A 19,383-nucleotide genomic window follows, 5' to 3' on the forward strand; every position below is an offset into this window, starting at 1 on the left:
ACTGTATTTAATCCCTAAAATGAAATTAACTTCAGTTTATTTAGTCTTTTCCTTCCAAATGTGATCCTTTTAACTCCACTGCCTCAACTCACAGGGGAACACCAAGGGCCGATCTGTTCAGCAAACACTGTGACCAAAACAGATTCCTCTTGTTTGGACATCACCTTCCCAGGTGATACAGACATTCCATGTCTTTGTTCAATGCTAAGGCAACAGGCAGTTGTCCTCCTAAACCAATAAACCACACATGGGATTCTACACGTGTTACTTAGAACCATAAGGAAAAGGAATGTTAATACCCTAAGCATACTTTCAATGGGGTGATTAAATAACTCACTGGTAATTCACACACCTAACTCTTACAGCTCCAGGTTCTCCTGGGATACTCCTATTCATTTGGGGGTTATTTCACGAACGCCTGCTCCGTGTCTTGGTCAGTGGGGACAGAGCAGAGGAGGGGCACGGTCACCGGGGCTAATGATGTGGACATACTTACCTTTGCTCATTAGGCAGTGTTGTTGCACACCGTCTAGAAGTCACGCATGCCCAGATGCATGTCACAGGGCTTCACAGTAGGTAAAGGTGGAATAACCTCTCAGCCTCCTCCTCCCAGTCCCCAAATACCACCTGCAATGGTTTACCTTTTCCTGTTTTCAGAGGCTGAGGTTCTTCATGGGAAACTTTGGACCTGGGGTTTCTGAGGAAGGCTTGGCACTCCCTGGGGCACCAGCCCAGAGCACTGCCCTGTGGTTGCTGAGGCACCTTCCGTCTGGATGCCTTTAGCTCCCGGACAGGGACTTGAGAGCCGAGCACTAACTGTGCAATTCTGAGGTTCTCTGAAGACAATGCTTTAAATTTCCATGTTGTTCTGATCAAATAATACATGTTTTGAGAATACAAATGTTTACAATAAGAGGCTTGGAAGTGCACGGCCCAATGGCTCAGATTTGCAAAATGAGTGTTAGCATCACAATGACTGCCCCCCAGGAAGATGATGTATTAGGTTAATAAAAGCTATTATGTCCCACAACAAAAGCTTAGGAGATTCCTAGAGTGCACTGTTGGTGCTACTCATCCTGTAAACAAAACACAACCCAAACGGCCTGCAGGCCTTCCCAGCAGGGGTCCTTCTGGCAAAACTGAGCAGGGGTTTTGCTGAATCAGGAGGTGAGCCCAAGTGGCTGTGGAAGGTCCCATACCCAGGAAGAGAGAAGGTTCTGGTCATGGCATTAAACTCTATTTATTTAGTATTTGAAACACGGTGTACACTTACGAATTTGTATAAACATTTAGTACATCTGAAATCCACAACTGGAAAACAATCTGTGCTTGCTTTTGTGTACAAGTTTGGGGTTTACATCTGGAGACTCAGGGGTGACGGAGACCCAGTCTGCCGATCTAGCCAAACTGCCTCATAGAAACTGTGACAGAAGTGATCTGCTCCTCCAAAGGGCTGCCCCCGGCCCAGAAAAGGTGTCACACGTTAGGACTAACAAACCAGGCGTCAGGAACACGAGAGACACAGCGGACACGATGAGAGAAGCGTGTGTTGGAGACTGCTGGCGGTGCACGGCTTGCAGAGCAGGCAGCGCGAGCCGTGTGGCGCCGCCCGGAGGAGGTACTCTCTTCCAGAACCCCGGGGGGTCAGTGTCCGGTCTCCCCCGGCCCCCAGTGGAGGGCTTGCGGCCAGCGGCAGCTCGCCCTCTGCTCCGTACACTTCTCAAGGCGCTCTGTGAGGCTCACAGCTGCAGCTCCGAGGTGCCAACCAGGCCCAGGGCTCTGGCCTCTTCCGGAGTCAGGCCGCTCTTCAGGGTCCTTCGCACTGGAATGGTGCCCGCAGACCACAGCAAAGGGGTGATAAAGAAGAGAGGTATCAGCAGCAAGGCATATAGCATTTAGCACACCAGACCCACCCTTGCCCACAAGGACCCCAGGGAAGCCCCAGCGCTCAGACCTGCCGCGCCCTACCCTGCTGTAGCTGATACGCCCTGGTGGTCTGTGTACAGGGCAGGCAGAATCCTGGAGTGACAACAGACTGATCTGAGGACATGGAGGGCCAAGAGGAGCGAGTGTAAGTGTGTGTGTGTGGGGGGGGGGACTTTATAAAGAAGGGAGAAGGGGGTGAGACATGTTCTCACGAGGCTTCTGAGAGATAGTTAGCAAGCTGCACAAGTGCAAGTGGTGTGTAAATCATCTTCCCCGCTGAGGAGTGATCAGAGCTGCTAAAACACTACAAAGCACAGGAAAACGTGAGTTCTGATGACACCGATGCGGTAAGAAAAGCAGGGCACAGTGAGGGCTCCAAGAAGATCCAACAGTGCTGCGAGAGGAGCAATGACAGCTGTGGGGCCATGCCCCAGACCCCCCGGCCCTGCAGAGCAAGGGGCAGCGGTCAGGATGAGTCTTCCAGCGCACTAGGTCTTGGTCTCAACTCATGAAAGCTCCTCTGGAGACAAAGACTCAAATAACTGACTCCTCGTGGAATCCATGCCAAGGAGCCAACTGTTAGCACTTCTGGGCGGACCGGCTGGATGACCTCAGTGAGCCACGCAAGACTCAAGAAAGGCCAACGATCACCTTCCGCAGGGTTACACTGGCAATTGCAGGATCTTAAAACTGGCTCCTGTTCCCCTTGGCATCTTACTTTTTCCCACCCATTGCTTAAAACTGATCAATGTGGATGACAAAATACAGGACAGATAAGGATGAAGGTGGCAGGAGCTGCCCCTCTTGAGACAAGACCTTTTGCTTCGAAAGATAACTAATTACATTTACTTCGATTTATTAATTGTGTTTGGCCTTTTCTGTATTTCCTTAAAGGTCATATAGAGTTTGAGATATTTTTTCTGTATTTAGAAGAGATGTGTTATGAATCTTTCTTCCACCTAAATCCCCAATCACACAGCGAGTCTGAGACAAGGAGAGAGTAAAGCCTGCACTTAGTGTCTTCTCAGACACAACACCCCTCATCACCCCTACCCCCGCAAAGGCCAGGGCCTTACCTCTAACAAACACTATATTGTATGCTTCCTCATCATTGCCTGTATAAAAGCTCATTCAACCATAGACAAAGGGTATGGAAGACTCTTGCCCATGGTAGAATGAACAGGGGCTTACTGACTTGGCTTCTGCTCTCCTACACATCAGTACTTTGAATAGGAGGTCAACATTTAATCCATAAATTAGTCAATCAACAAATAATTTATAAAGAATCTATTGTCTACTTACTACTTGTTGAATCCCTCATTTAGTGGAGGGTTAAGCTTGTGATTACAAAGGAAATTGAAAGTATGTGGTGGTAAAAATTAAAAAGAAAAACAAGGAGGAGGAGGGAGAATTGGAAGAAGAAGGGAGGGAGGGAGAGTAGGGTAGAATGTATCATTAAGCTCTTAAAACTGTATATGTGAAATACATGAATTTTTTCCTTTATATATTAAAAAATCAAAATAGAATTTTACACATTTAAGCATTTAACACAAAGAATCAAAATTCTCATTAAAGTCTCACAAGCATCAAGTGTGGGTTTTTAAGAGACACACAAGGACCTGTGGTGAGGGATATCCTCAAACCAAGCCACCCCATGCTTCCATATCTCCAACTCTAGCTTTGGACCCCAGAGCCATGCCTCTGCCACTACTCTTGTGCTAACTCTCCCTCCCTACACTCCTGGCCCCTGGGCCCCAGACTGAGTATCTAACACAAGGAAACACAGTGTTCGACTCCAGAGTCTTGGCTAGAGGCAGATCACATTTAACTGAGTAATGAAATTTGTTCTATGGAGTAGCAATAAAAATACTAGCTTGTAATAACATTTTATGTTCTTTAAACACTCCTTAGATTGTTTGTTAAAGAATGATAACAATGTCAAATAAGATAAAATGTCCCTCATTTTGACAATGAGGGACAGCTGATGTCTTTTTTTTTTTTTAACTTTTTTTTTTTTTTTTTTTTGGACAGGCAGTGTTAGTGAGAAAGAGAGACAGAAAGAAAGGTCTTCCTTCCATTGGTTCACCCCCCACAAATGGCCGCTACAGCCGGCCCACTGCGCCAATCCAAAGCCAGGAGCCAGGTGCTTCCTCCTGGTCTCCCATGCAGGTGCAGGGCCCAAGCACTTGGGCCATCCTCCACTGCCTTCCCAGGCCACAGCAGAGAGCTGGACTGGAAGAGGAGCAACTGGGACACAACCGGCGCCCCAACCGTGACTAGAACCCAGAGTATCAGTGCCACAGGCAGAGGATTAGCCTAGTGAGCCGCGGCGCCGGCCAGCTATGATGTCTTAACCAAATACTTTCCAATGCAATAGTGCACATGGCACTTACAGGTCACCTTGTATTCCAGTACCTGCAGAAGATGGCATGGACGTGTGTCTATGAGCCATAATACAAGGGATTTCAAGAAGTTTGTGGAAAACTGAATTAAAATATTAAAAGGTATGGTTATTTTTGATGCAAAAAAATGGAAACTCATGCATAGTTTTTTCACCATGTGCATTTTCCATGACCTTTTGAAGACCCTTCGTATATTCTTGGCTGAATGACTACAGAAGACCCCACAGACTGTAGGCACTTTTACCCATGCAAGTGTTAAAAGATGCTTTGTCAATGCTTCCACTCAGCTGCTTGATTCCCGTATCTGTCAGTTTAGTTTCACATAAATACTTGAGGAAGGACCCTGACACCTTACGGTACATGTGAAACTTCCCTAATAGGTATGGCACTGGGCGAGGCTCACTGGGACAGGCTCAGAGAAGAGAACAAAGCTCACTGGTGCCCACACTGACCTTCCTACCAGAGGGCACAGAGCCATGCGTTCCCCCACTGGGGACTACTTGTATTTCTGACACTCCCTAGGGATGCTCCCTGCCTCCATGCTCGCCCCACCAGCTTGGGTTCATGTGTCCTCTGCTTTGGGGAAAGCCAGTGTAATTTTAGCTCCCTTTGCTTACCAGCTCTGTCCCTGAAAAGCGAGTAGTCACACATACACAAAATCTCTTTTATATAACCTACTTAATGTGGGATTTCACACCAGTTCAGATAAATCCTCCTAGAAATATACCACCCCCTAGTGTAATGAAAAGGACCTTAAGAATCTGAACCCCCCCTTGGGTAGAGTCAATGTTAATTCCCTTGGCCACATGAAAGAGAGTATGAAATGAAACCAGTCACCTGAGGTCAGTTTTGTGTTCCAATTCAAGTCATGCACCATAAGGGCCCTTTGGGTGTTGGCTGCCTCTCCCCTTACCCTGCCACCTGCTCATCAGTTTACTCTTCATTCAGCAAATGGTACTTGAACATCTACTCTAAGCTAAGAGCTATGGAAAGATTCTTGGGGTCAGGGAAACAGGGGTCTAATAGGGACACACTGCAAGGAGAAATGCTCACATCCAGACAGGGAGCTGTCTTTCACTCAAAGTTTCCAGAAAACCAAAAAGGGCTGAGGATGTAAGAGAACAAGAGGCCTTGCAAGTAGGGGCTGCAAGATGTGGACTCGCACAAGCCAAACATCCAAGTCGGATATAATCCTTCCAGGAACCAGCGAGATTTCTCTCCAAGTGTGGGGGTGAGGAGGGGCCAGCCCAAGGTCTGATAAGATAGCATCTGGGCGCTCTCCACTCCCCATCCATCACCACATCCTGCTTGAACGCTCCAGCTCAGTCAAAGCCGAGTGGAAGCTACATTCCGGCCTTGCACATGTGACTGCCTTCCCTCCCCAAAGATGCTTAACAGAGAGCAGCCTGGAAATGTGTACCCCAGTCTGCGCTGCAGCTCTTCTACAAACAGCATGGGTCATTTTGCTGGCACCAGCGACCACTCCATGCCCAGGCCCTTGTTATAGCTCTTATAATGCTGCAGTGGCAACAGGGCGCTCTGCCACAGGGTGCTTCTGATGTCAACAGGCAGCACAAGGGGCTGCCTGTGCAATCAGATCTTAAGATCCTTTTCTTTTTTTTCCCCTCCCTTAGAAATGAGAAACCATTTAATTCTACAAAGCACTATCAGGTGAGTCTTGGTAAATGAATCAAACTTGAAAAACAATGCTGCCGGCGCCGCGGCTCACTAGGCTAATCTTCCGCCTTGCGGCGCCGGCACACCAGGTTCTAGTCCCAGTCGGGGTGCCGGATTCTGTCCCGGTTGCCCCTCTTCCAGGCCAGCTCTCTGCTGTGGCCAGGGAGTGCAGTGGAGGATGGCCCAAGTGCTTGGGCCCTGCACCCCATGGGAGACCAGGAAAAGCACCTGGCTCCTGCCTTCGGATCAGCGTGGTGCGCCTGCTGCAGCGCGCCAGCCGTGGCGGCCACTGGAGGGTGAACCAATGGCAAAAGGAAGACCTTTCTCTCTCTCTCTCTCACTGTCCACTCTGTCAAAAAAAAAAAAAAAAAGAAAAAAAGAAAAGAAAAAGAAAAACAATGCTGACCATGACTACCAATAGCGAGTGTTTACCGGGTTTCCTGTAATCTATTGGAAACCCTCCAAGATGGGTACTGTGAGGACCTCACCAAGAAGTGAGCCAGTGGGAGCACAGAGATCGAGGTGCTATCCCAAGCACACACAGTAAGTGCTAGACAAGGCTCCGAGCCAGGAGGCTGGACATGGCTATGTCCTGCTGAAATCTGGCACGACATTCTCCAACATCTTTCACTTGACGAGCAAGAGACCGGGCTTTGCATCTCCATGGGAGAAACCATATGTGCTTTCACCTTTGGATCACTGACAGATTTTTGGTCTTGTTTTTGTATATGATGCTAAACATTGTTTAATCCCTAAGACTCTAAAGATTTTCTGCTAGGCATGCTGGGAAGTGTGTGTAATCAGCTTTAGTGCTGTTCAGAACTGCCCCCCGGCACTACCTTTGTTCTCTCTGCTGACTGGAGCCAGAAGAGCAGGCACGGCCATGCCCCTCTGGACTTCAGTATAAGAGAACTGCTGTAAGGTGCGTAGTTCTTCCTGATCAGATGTGAGATTTGGTTTTGCTTTGATCAATATCAATTATTTCACCATCTGAATTCTTGTCTTGGTTTTCTCCTTCCATTTTTGGTCACATAAAATCCTATCTATGAGAGACAGAGATTCCCCCAAGTTGCTGGGCATTCTACGAATAACTGGCCAGTATTTTTCAAAAGTGCCAAAGTCATGAAATGTCCTCTGCAGCTCACAGGAGACTCAGGAGCTGGTGGCTAGATGGGCTGTGGGATCCCAGGTAGTCCTGTGGAGCAGAACGAGGACATGAATGGGAAAACCAGTGAAATATGAAGAAATCCCCAAGTTTAGTTAGGAGCTCTGTACTTTGGATAAATGGTCCGAGGTGATGCAAGGCAGTAGCATTACAGGAAGCTGAGTGATGAGTGCAACTTTTCTGTAAGTCTAAAGTTGTTGTTGTTTTTTAAGATTTTATTTGTTTATTTGACAGGTAGCATTACAGAGAGAGAGAGAGAGAGAGAGAGAGAGAGAGAGAGAAAGGTTTTCCTTCCCTTGGTTCACTCCCCAAATGGCCACCACGGCCGGAGCTACACCAATCCAAAGCCAGGAGCCAAGAGCTTCTTTCCTGGTCTCCCATGTGGGTGCAGAGACCCAAGCACTTGGGCCATCCTCTCTGCCCTCATGGGCCACAGCAGAGAGCTGGACGGGAAGAGGACCAACTGGGGCTAGAACCCTGTGCCCATATGGGATGCTGGCACCACAGGCGGAGGATTAACCTAGTGCGCCATCACTCCAGCCCCTAAAGTTCTTTAAAAAGTTAAAAAGACAAAAAAACCTTGGGGGCTGGCATTGGACACAGCAGGTGAAGCTGCCACCTGAGACACCAGCATCCCATCTGAGTGCCGGTTTAAGTCCCAGCTGCTCCACTTCCAATCCAGCTACCTGCTAAAGTGCCTGGACAGCAGTAGATGATTGCCCAAGTGTTTGGGCCCCTGTCACCAGCATAGGAGATGCAGATAGAGTTCCAGGCTCCTGGCTTCAGCCTGGCCCGCTTCCCCTGCTGTTGTGGTCACCTGGGGAGTGAACCAGCAGATAGATGGCCGATCTCTCTTTCTTGCTCTGCCTTTCAAATAAAAATAAATAAAGACTGGATCAATGTTTTTGAAAGAAAATGAGAGTCAGCTAGAGAGATCTTCCATTCACTAGTTCACTCCCCAAATACTTGCAACAGCTGGGGCTTGCTCACACTGAAGTCAGGAGCCTACAACTCAATTTGGGTCTCCTGCATGGGTGGCAAGGACCTGGGTTCCTGAACCATCACCTGCTGTCTCCTAAGGTATACATTAGCAGGAAGCTGGAATTGAAAGCAGGGCCGGGACTTAAACCCGGGCACACTGCTACAGAGTGCAGCAGGCCCACTTAGCATTTTGATTGTGGCACCATATGTCTGTGCCTCTAGATAATTTCAAACATTTGGTAAAGTAGAGATAACTGAACTTCATTTTGTATGGATCAGGGTCAAGGTTAAATCTAATATTTTATGGAACATATCTCCTACTTCATCTAAAATGATTCAATAATGTTTCATATTCAATAATACTGCCCTTAGGAAATTATATTCATATCATGGCTACAACTCTTAACATTCTGTAGAATAAAGTTTTAGTGACACCACATAAATTTGAAGTACATCACATGCCCTTCAAAAGGACTCCCAAAGCTCCCAGGGGACACATGTATGGCGAAGAGGGGGTCATACTGTGAGGACAGATGAGTCAGGAGTATAAGCAGAGTTGTGGCTTCCTTTTCCTCCAGACCCTGGAATTGGACTTCTGGCTCTTCTCACTGAAAACCTGCTCTAGTAGGAGTGACCAATTGTTAGGTTCTTAACCAGTGAGGAGACTGGTCTGTTATTTGTATGTCCTATCAAAGCGATGGCTTCTTTATAAAATCATGGCCCTGAGCCCTAAGTGTCATGGCCACATCAGAGGTGGAGTCCCAAGTCCTTCCTTAGAGGGAAACTCAACAGAAAAAGGAGTAGCCCACCTCTCTCCACCATGCCACGGCCTGTACTCTCCCTGGGAAAAGAAAAAAGACACATTGGGAGTTCTTAATCCCTGGCTCTATTTGACTTGCTGGGTTAGAGGCCACAAGCAGGCAGCCAGCGGGGCAAGCCTTCTTCCAAAGATGGGTCCAAGAAAGGAAAGAACAAAGCAGATGCATGGGCCGTCCTCTCTCCCCAGCCACCAGGGCCTGCCCTGCAGATCCAAACCAGGAAGGACCCTTCCAACACCACGGAGCCCCATCATTTTCTAGGCAAGGCCGACAGGAAGCTTAAGATGATGATCTTCGGCCGGCGCCGTGGCTCAATAAGCTAATCCTCCACCTTGCGGCGCCGGCACACCGGGTTCTAGTCCCAGTTGGGGCGCCGGATTCTGTCCCGGTTGCCCCTCTTCCAGGCCAGCTCTCTGCTATGGCCAGGGAGTGCAGTGGAGGATGGCCCAGGTGCTTGGGCCCTGCACCCCATGGGAGACCAGGAAAAGCACCTGGATCCTGGCTCCTGCCATCGGATCAGCGCGGTGCGCCGGCTGCAGCGGCGGCCATTGGAGGGTGAACCAACGGCAAAGGAAGACCTTTCTCTCTGTCTCTCTCTCTCACTGTCCACTCTGCCTGTCAAAAAATAAAAAATAATAATAATAATAAAAAAAAAAAAAGATGATGATCTTCACTGAGACAAGATACAACCCCTCCGGGTGGAAAAGAGAAACCAAAATAGGGAGGGTGACAAGCACTCCAAGAACGTTCTCCCCCAGTCACAGCCCCTGGCTGACTGGAGAGCGCCTGGAACCTGTGGAACCACACAATGTGAGTTGGACTGACCATTTCACAGGTTAGAAATCACCTGGACAATGTCATATTTACTTAGGGAGACCCTGATTGGCAACAGCTAGAAAAACAGCAAACCTGACAAGGGAACTCCCGAATTGATTCAGCTGCCCTTGGCGTAGCCACACTGTGTATTTCAGGCTGGACATGTGATGTGTGCAGGCCTAGTCACCAGCACTAAACATGAAAGCAGATGTTTAATTAACTCAGGATCCTGCTGGCCATAAGTTTCTAGATTATGGAAAGGATTCTGTTTTCTTTCCTATAATAGTCAATCACTTCTTGTCTTTAGACAAATGAGTTACAGCCCAAATATGTTGGTATTCATTATGCACGTACCTTATTGCCATTGTTAAACAATCCAACCAAATACAGCCCTGTTTCAGGGTGAGGCCCAAACCAGTAGAACGCATATAGATTTTGCAGATTATTTTCTTTTAGTCTTTTAACCTCTTATGAAAAGTCGGAATTTATTACCCCTTTATTAGGGAAATCAAAGCCTAGCTTCCTCCATCTTAAATTTCTGTTAATACTGCCTCTACAAATAAGTTAGACCCATTACAGACAAACTCATACATTTGGTGTAGTGCTTCTAACTGTATCAGAGGAAACTATGTGTTTGGCTAAATAAAAATACATGGCTGTTTAGCACAAAATCAGAATGGAAACAATACCACAGTAAATTATTTTATGTCAACCACAAAAACAGGCAAAACCTCTCTCTGCCCAGGTTGGTGAGGAAAATTGATTCTAACTGTGCTATTGTTCCCAGGGACGTTTTATGTCCTTCTGCAAATCTGGTTGTGCCCAGACCAGAGGGTCATGCCAGTGCAGACGTGATCTGGAGAAAGGACACATGCCCTTGGCTCCAGGGATGGGCCAGGCCAATGTCTGAGGTCCCTGGCTGTCCCCACCCCTCCCTTCCACGGGCAACTCCCTACCCTGGAAGCCTTTCTCCATACTGCTCCCTAGGGCCACCCCACCACAGCCCTTCCCAGATCCTCCCCCATGGTCATCCTTGTGCTGCAGTCAGACCAAGAGTTCAGCGCAATGGCTTCTGCTATTTGGTTATCAGTAACCAAGAAAAGAACACGAAAGAGCAACTACTGAATATAATCTACCCATGACCTCAAAAAGCGTGAGGCAAGTTTCATTGAAAAGGTTATTTATAGAAAAACATGTAAGTGATATGGACAAGTCATGCACAAAAGAAGGGACACAGGGTCGGTGTGTGGCACGGCCGTTAAGACACTTCTCAGGATATCCATATTCCACGTCAGAGTTCCTGGGTTAGCGTCCTGGCTCTGCTTCCAACCCCAGCTTCCCGCCAACATCCACTCTGGGAGGCAGCAGGTGGCGGCTCAAGTACTTCGGAACCCACCATCCAGATGGGAGACCCAGAATGAGTTCTAGGCTCTCAGCTTTGGCCAGGCCCAGCCCCAACTGTTGAGGGCATTTGAAGAGTGAATCAGTGGATGTGAGATCTCTCTCTCTCTCTCTCTCTCTCTCTCTCTGCCTTTCAAACAAACAAAAATTTAGGAAAAAAAAAACAAAGAAGAGATGAAAATAACAAGAGGCTTAGCCTGGGGCCAATGCTGTGGCGTAGCAGGTAAAGCTGGTGCCTGCAGTGCTGGCATCCCATACGGGCGCCGGTTCAAGTCCCGGCTGCTCTACTTCCAATTCAGCTCTCTGCTATGGCCTGGGAAAGCAGAAGATGGCCTAAGTTCTTGGGCCCCTGAACCCACAAGGGAGACCCGGAGGAAGCTCCTGGCTTCGGATCAGCGCAACTCCCTCACCACCGCCACCTCTCCGTTCTCTGTGTAACTCTTTCAAATAAATAAATAAATCTTTAAAAAAAAAAAAAGAGGCTTAGCCTTTCCAATATATAGCAAATGTAAATTAAAACCACAAGAAAATACTATTTTACGCCCTTCAAATCTGGGAAAATGGAAGCGCTGTGCTGCTTGGGTCGACTGAGATTCAGCACATTGTGTTGAGCCAGCATAGATGCACCTGTCTTCCCCACCTCCGCCCAGAGAAGAGCTTGTCTCCTGAGGACCCGCAACACCACTCCTGGGCTCATGTCCAAGGTGTCTCCATCTTATTATGAATGGGAATCACCTGGAGATCTTGGTAATGCAGATGCTGACTTGGCTGCTCTGGGAACACCCATGAATCTATCTATAACAAGACTCCAGGAAGCGCTCACATCGCCTGAGACCCAACCGTGAGGAGCAAGTCCCAGCCAAGTTCTTGGGCAAACCTGGAGACAGGCAACAAACCCACAGCAGCACTGGGGAAATAGCCAAATACAGGAAAAAATAAACGTGAAGGCCTTAGATATTGACACTGGAAGCCACAAATATATCCTTGCAGGTGTGAAAAGCCAGTCTCCCTGAGTGACAGTTAATGAATGAAGGGAATGTTGCCAGGGGCTGGGGCGGGCATGGGGAGGAAGGCAGGTGGCAGTCGGAATGCCTACCCACTAATGCCATGAAGCCCCAAAGGAGCGGGGGCAGTGACCCAGACCTCTTGGCCCCAGCCCTAAGCTTCTGAAGTAGTGGGCCTGAGTGCAGCCCAGAAGTCCAGAACTCAACAGTCTCTGCAAGCCTTTCTGATGTATGTGCATACACGTTTGAAAACCGTAGCTCAAGAACCTTGCTCCTCAATGTATGGACCGGCCCGGCGACAGCCGCCCCACTCAGAAGCCCGTTGGAAAGAGACCCTCAGCCCATCCATCTTACAGAACCAGAATTGCATCCCCTGCCCCCAACCCAAGTGACATTTTCCTTTTGTAGAGAGAAGTCCCAAGAGAAACTAAGGCAGATCGCATAAAGGAGCAGAGTCCTCCAGCCTCTTGATTGGGGAAGCAGGTGTGTGTGTGAGTCCAGCAGAACCACCAAGTCGGTGTACACAGCCCACGACGCCATCACCTCCTGAGCCAGCCTCTGGGATGGACAGGTTGGGGCCACTCTGAGTTTGAGACTGACTTGCTGCCTACCAAGGGCCCCTGTCTTTCTACTCGGAGGAGACAGAACAGGCTCCCTGTCACTGCCCCTTGTTCTCCGAGGTAGAGCTGATAGAGACTAAAGCCATACTGAGTGATGCAGCAGTGAACTGCAGCGTGGGGGCTGAGCTTGTTCCAGAAACACCCCAGGCCACGGCTCACGAAGGCAGCTGTCCAAGGATCTGTGGGGGCCACACTGCTCCAGAGTGTGACTCCCGTGAGAGCCAGCCCAGCACTGACCAAGGCAACCCCACCCCCATCAGTTGAGCAGGCAGCAGGCCCAGAACAAAGTGGAAAATCGATTTAGTTAACTCCTCTATTTGGTAGGGAAAGGAAAAAAAAAAAGTCAGTCTAGGCTAACATTAACTATTTCGAGCCTCCTAACCACCACTGAAGGGCCTCCCCCGACCCTGGTTTTCACCTCCCAAGTGTCTGCTGGCAGCAGTGAGCTCCCGGAGACCCCAGTCTGCAGCCCAGCACTGGCCCTTGGTGCTGGGTAAAGGGCAGAGACACAGCCTCCAGCCAAGCATCCTTGGCACTGGAGCCCGCTGAGGCCACCCCTACATACCACAGACATCTGAGGCCCTCCAGACCTTCCCGGGGACACAGTGTGAACAGAGAGAGGCCTGGCCACAAAGAGCAAAACATGCGGGACACCGGACAGGTGTGACTGTCACTCCTCTCCTCCACGATGGCCGCCACTGCCAGTCAGGTGTGAGACCCTCCGCTGAGGGCAGATGGGTACTCCAGGCAGCCACTGAAACCTTCCCAGAGCTGGCCCCTGCGTCTCTGCCCTTCCTGGGTCACACAGCACAGCAGGGCGGATCCCGCCTCAAATGCACTCACGAGACTTCCTGTTGGCCCGGGATCGCTTTCTCTCCCGAGGTACCACTCGCTGACTGGGCACCTGCGTGGCTGACTTGACAATGCGGTCCATGATCTCATCGGCCGCGTCATCCGTGGCATTAGGAGAGTCATCGGTTCCCATAGTCCACGAGCTAGTGGATCCTGCAAAATGAAACAGCTCCTGAGTGCAAGATATGCAGAGAGAAGGACGCCCAAATGAAAACACAACCTAAGTCTCCCCTAAGCAGCCAAGTACTGTCAGCAATAGGTGCCAGCAAAGGCCAAAGTGAGAGCTTTAGAATTAGCGACAGCTCCAGAGTGCCTCCTAGAGGTTCTGTACAAACCCACACGCAGGGCATTTGTGTCACACTACTGTGTGAACACAAAACGGTGTTCTCTCTCAATTGAGCTCTCCATCCTGCATGTGCTGCCTTCACCTGCCCCAGACAGCGCACACCAGAGAGCGGACAGCACATGCCAGCCTCTGCAGCACATGTCACCAAGCGCCCATGATGCACGCCCTGTGATGTACAGGCGCCAACCATTCTCCACAGGTGCTTGCATATGCCTGGTGAACATCAGCTATCTCCGACTTCTTACTAAATTACATAGAAACATGGATTTCTGTAGTCTTTAAAAGCCCTTACGGGTTCACCTGCCTTCACTAGCAAAGGGAGTGTTCACAGAGCTTTTCTTTGGTATATTCATCTGCTCCCTAAGCAGAAAAAATGTGTTTCAGCAAAGCTACATGATAAAGACAGTCCAAGTCTGGCCTCAAGGCACCTGCCTATAGACAGCAAGGAGAAAGCACTGCAAAACATGGTTCCCAAGTCATGTTAAACACTCAGAAACTAAGGCGAATCTCAGATACCCAGAACTATGCATTCCTGATAGAAATCTTGTGAAAGTTCTTGTGTTTTTTTTTTTTTTTTTTTTTTACCAGAGGAAACTTATAAAATGTGCTCAGATTTTTCATTTCCATTGGCTACATTTCATTTTATAAGAAGTCCACAACCTCAAAACCCTATAGGTAAGGGTTCTCAAAGTCACCGTCTATGGAACACAGGTGTCCCAGCCTGACTAGGGTCCAGTCAAGTTAAACAAACAAACAAAAACAGCTTTTCCAAATTCAGAGGGAAAAATGCTAACAAACATCCATTTTTAAATTTTGAGCTATTTTCCCTGCTACCTTTTTTAAGTTTCAGGACTTACAACCACCTGGGTGGCAACGAATGCACACAGGAAAATGGATATTGATGGAAACAGCTGGGAACAGTGGATCACAGTGCATGGATATTGTGTGCTTCTGGTTGCAGTTTTACTGCATATATGAAACATGCTGTAATGGAGTCCCAGCCTGCGCTAGGAAAGCGCACATGACTGAATTACATATGTAAACAGTGACACTTTGTGCAAGGAAGGCCAGGACTCCAGGTGCTCCATCACCTGCGTTACCCCAGACCTGCAGCTATGGGACAACGATGCTCTCAACAGACAAGGTTTTCTGCTGTTGATGATGTAGTTAGTTTACTTTTTTTTTCATGGACTATTCCCACAACATTGGCACCCACAAAAAGAAGCCAATTGTAGTTTTTCTACTTACACCCAAGTGAGCTTGGTCTCCTTGCTCCTATCAGAAGGCCAGTTTTTTCAGCACTGCCAAAGTCTTGAAACATAAGCTCTTCTTGGAAGTGAATTTTTTAAACTGCTGCTGAATGATTCTGCATTGTCTGGATGGGCTCGGAGTTACACTGGAGGTAAGTGGCCTTAAGACGACTCACCTTTCTGCCTGGGACCCAGAGCCTCTGACGACAGCCCTCCTCAGAGCATAGCAGTCAGTGGCACGCCTATGTTTTACCCAGAAATCTACTTCCCCTTTTATACTGACTTAAAATTCTACATCGTACCCTAAAATGCCAAACTACCCTTCCAAAAGCACACGAAGCTCCTTCAGTTTCATTTGCTCACAATACATTTTCAGAGCCTTGAGCCATCAATAAGGCATCGCCGGATCGTCCCTCTGAGAATAACCAGTAGTTCCCATTTTACACACCCCTAGGGAAGCTGCTTTCCATGTAATGTGTCAGGAGATGCTGAAAAGGCACATCTGCCACAGATCCAGGATTGTCAAACTCAGTTTTGTGATGACGTCATTTCTTCCTCAGCTCATTTCTGGTTCTGCTTTTTATCCCCCCTCCTCTTGGTTCCTGTCCTCTCTGCCTCATGGCTTTTTATTTCCATTCCCTCTGGCCACAAACACGTTCCTCTTCCTGGGCCCTTTGTACCCTCATGGAGCCACCCAGCGGGCCACATGGCTCATCACCATCCTCCATGCATCAGCAAGACACTGCCATACACTGAGATATAGTAGAGGGGATGAACATTCTAGACCAAAATAGCATAATTTCCCCTGATTTTTACTTCATTTTAAAAAATACAATCATGATGGGAAGAAAACACCATAATTTCTTTTTCCTTTCCAGAAATTCAGTCCAAAGAAATAGTCTACAAGGAAAATAAGTATAGGACAATAGATACATTGTTTGAAAATAAAAATAAAAAAAAAACCACAAAGATTTGCCCTCATTTCTGAAAGGTAACATCCCTGGAGACAAATTCTAGCTGAGAGGTTTTTGTCTTCTCATAATTTAAAGATGTCACTCTCCATTTTTATTTCCGGCTTCCCCCGTTGCTATTGAAAAGTGAGCCCCCATTCTTACTGCCTTGTACTAAGTAACGTATCTCTTCTCTCCAGCTGTTTTAAAGATTTTCTCTCTGTGTGTGGTTTTAGCAGTTGGCCCATGATACAGTTCTTCCAATACTAATTCGGCTTGGATTTGCTAAGTTTCTCAAATCGGTGAGCTGGAATGTTGATTCAGTTTGGGGAAATTCTCAGGCATCATCTCCTCAGATATTGCTTCTTGTTCATCTTCTTCCTCTGGTACTCCAGTGATACGTGTTAGACCACTTGGCGGCGTCCACAAATGTCTTACATTCTGCTTCGTTCTTTCCATTTTTTCTTACCATGTTTTAGTTTGTACATTTTCTAATCATGTGTCTTGGAATTTACTTGTCCTCTTTTTTTGCCAGGAACAATTTTGCACTAGACTCATCTATTGTGTTCCTTATCTCACATACTTCATTTTGTGCTTCCAGAATGACAATGACTCTTTTCTACAGATTGCAGTTCCCTGTTGAAATTATCCACCTTTTCATCAATTTGTCTACATTTTCCTTTTCTAAGAAACATTATAAATTTATCTCAAATCCTTTACTGCACGTTTCAAGAAAAGGCTCACTTAGGAACATGTTGTTACTGTCTCCTTTTCCTCTTGATTATGAGTTAGAGTCCATATTCTGCCCTGGAATTATAACTTAGACTATGCACTGGACTTTGTGAAGAATGTAGAGACTGAGGTCAGTGCTACTTCCTCTGGAGTCACCTCACTTTCCTCTGTTATCAGATATGATGAGGTACCATTAACAGGTACAGTGAGTGGGGCCAGCGCCATGGCTCACTTGGTTAATACTCCGCCTGCAGTGCCGGCATCCCATATGGGACCAGGTTCTAGTCCCAGTGGCTCCTCTTCCAGTCCAGCTCTCTGCTGTAGCCCAGGAAGGCAGTGGAGGATGGCCCAAGTGCTTGGGCCCCTGCACCCATATGGGAGACCAGGAGGAGGCTCCTGGCTTCGGATCAGTGTAGCTCCGGCCGTAGTGGCCATTTGGGGGGTGAAACAACGGAAGGAAGACCTTTCTGTCTGTCTCTCTCAGTGTCTAAATCTGTCAAATAAATTACAAAAAAATAGGTACAGTGAGCTGAAGCCAGCTCACAGTTGTGGATAAGAATCAGCCACTTGGGGCCAGCACTGTGGCACAATGGGTCAGGAATTCCATATGCAAGTGCTGGTTCAAGTCCTGGCTGCTCCAGTTCCAATCCAGCTTCCTGCTAGTGCAGCTGGGATGGCAGCGAATGATGGGCCAGGTACTTTGGCCCTGCCATCTGTGTGAGAGACCCGGATGGAGTTCCTGGCTCCCGGCTTTGAAGTGGCCTAGCTCTGGTTGTTGCAGCCAACTGGGGAGTGAACCAGCTGGTGGGAGGATGGATCATTTCTCCGTCTCTCTCTTTCAGATAAATATAAACTTCGAAGAAATCAGCCTGCTCTCACTGAGCCTGCCTCGCGGCTGAGGCTGGCATGTGTGTGGTAAGGGTGCGTCCTTCAGCTTGCCTTCATTTTCTCAGTGCTTCAAGGCTGCAGGAGGTTTCCTTCATTCTTTCGGGCCCAGCATCACCTTCTGCTCTGCCAGGGCTGTACTTACCAATGTCTTGGGAGAAAATTATATGCACTGGGGGATCCTCCCAATTCCAATCTTTGATGCCAACTCACATTGCTCTCTCAAGTTCTTCTGGTTTCTCTTCTGAGCCTCTCCACACAGGACAAGCCCATCCCTCGGCCTGTGCCCAGATTCGCAAATGCTCCTAGACAGGCAGTCTCTTTCTCCTGCAGTTCTACCTGTCCCAGTCCTCTTCCCTCCTACCATTCTCTCTTGTCTCTTAAAAGAAAGCCTTGGGTCCTGCGTTGTGGGATAGCAAGTAAAGCTGCTGCCTGCAATTCCGGCATCCCACATGGGTGCTGATTTGTGTCCCAGCTGCTCCACTTCTGATCCAGCTCCCTGCTAATGTGCCTGGGGAAGCAGCAGCAGATGGCCCAAGTGCTTGGACCCCTGCCACCCACGTGGGAGACACGGATGAAGCTCTTGGCTCCTTGTTTCCAGTTGGCTCATGTGGGGAGCAACTGGGAGCAACTCGGACTAGACTAAGTTACTGGAATTAAGACTTATTCTATGCATCTGCTCTCCCACAATATGGCGCTGGGAGAGGAGGAAACAGCTTCTACACAGCTGCCTCCAGTTCAACCAATAAACTGTAGGACCTGCTCCTGATTGGAGGAGAGCAGCGTACTCGGCATGTGGGTAGCAGAGTTGGGATTGGTGGAAGAGGACTATAAAGGAGGAGAGAGACAACATGCACCAGGAACATCTATCTGAAGGAACACCTGTGCAGCCCCCGAGAGAGCTGGCCGGCGGTGTGCCGCTCCCCTGCGGAAGTGGGGAAGGTGGCAGGGGGCCTGCCCCTCCACGGAGGTGGAGGGACGGTAGCCAAACCGGGAAGAACCAGCAGCAAACCCGGGGAGGGCCGAGCAGACAAAAGAACAGCACAGGGTCCTGTGTCGTTCCTCCATGAAGAGGGGGAGCGACGGCTCAGCTCTGGCCATTGCAGCCATCCAGGAGTAAAGCAGCAGATGGAAGATCTCCGACTCTCCCCCTCTCTCTAATTCGAACTTTCAAATAAATAAACAAATCTTTACAACAATAAGAAAAGAAAGCCTTACATTTTTTAGAGCGGTGACTTGCCACTCCCTGTTGCACGCCATCTGGAAGCAGAAGTCTCTCTATAGATGGTGTGACAGTGCAGAGAAACTGAACAGCCTCTTTCTCATCACTCTCGTCAGTGAAAATGAACCCATACTGTGACAAACCCAGCAGTGATTCTTCTCTTTGTCCTTTCTGTTCAGGAACAGATGTCTAGCTTCCGTTGAAGCAGCAACAACCTGCTATGTTACATTACTGCACTCCATCTCCTATGACAGCTCCCATTGCATTACCAAGGTCTAGGACTCCAGACTCCAGCCTTATGGCTGCAGGGCAGTCACTGGCACCCTCCTTGACATT

At 48.4% G+C, this 19,383-nt stretch overlaps 1 protein-coding gene across 12 annotated transcripts in view; it reads right to left on the bottom strand.

Moving 5' to 3' along the window:
• Window positions 1-1,224: 1,224 nt before the first annotated feature.
• FHOD3 (formin homology 2 domain containing 3) overlaps window positions 1,225-19,383 on the bottom strand; it is a 483,564-nt gene continuing 465,405 nt past the window's right edge. For all 12 annotated transcript variants that reach the window (XM_008261223.5, XM_089305775.1, XM_002713503.6 and 9 more), the window contains 2 exons: window positions 13,654-13,815; window positions 1,225-1,822 (listed from right to left, as the gene is read on the bottom strand). In XM_008261223.5, coding sequence (XP_008259445.4) covers window positions 1,740-1,822; window positions 13,654-13,815 — 245 coding nt within the window. In that variant the 3' untranslated portion in view covers window positions 1,225-1,739. The remainder of the gene's footprint in view (window positions 1,823-13,653; window positions 13,816-19,383) is intronic.

Source organism: Oryctolagus cuniculus, chromosome 10, assembly GCF_051225735.1.
Source record: "Oryctolagus cuniculus isolate XC-2025 breed Fujian yellow rabbit chromosome 10, ASM5122573v1, whole genome shotgun sequence".
Lineage (NCBI taxonomy): Eukaryota > Metazoa > Chordata > Mammalia > Lagomorpha > Leporidae > Oryctolagus > Oryctolagus cuniculus.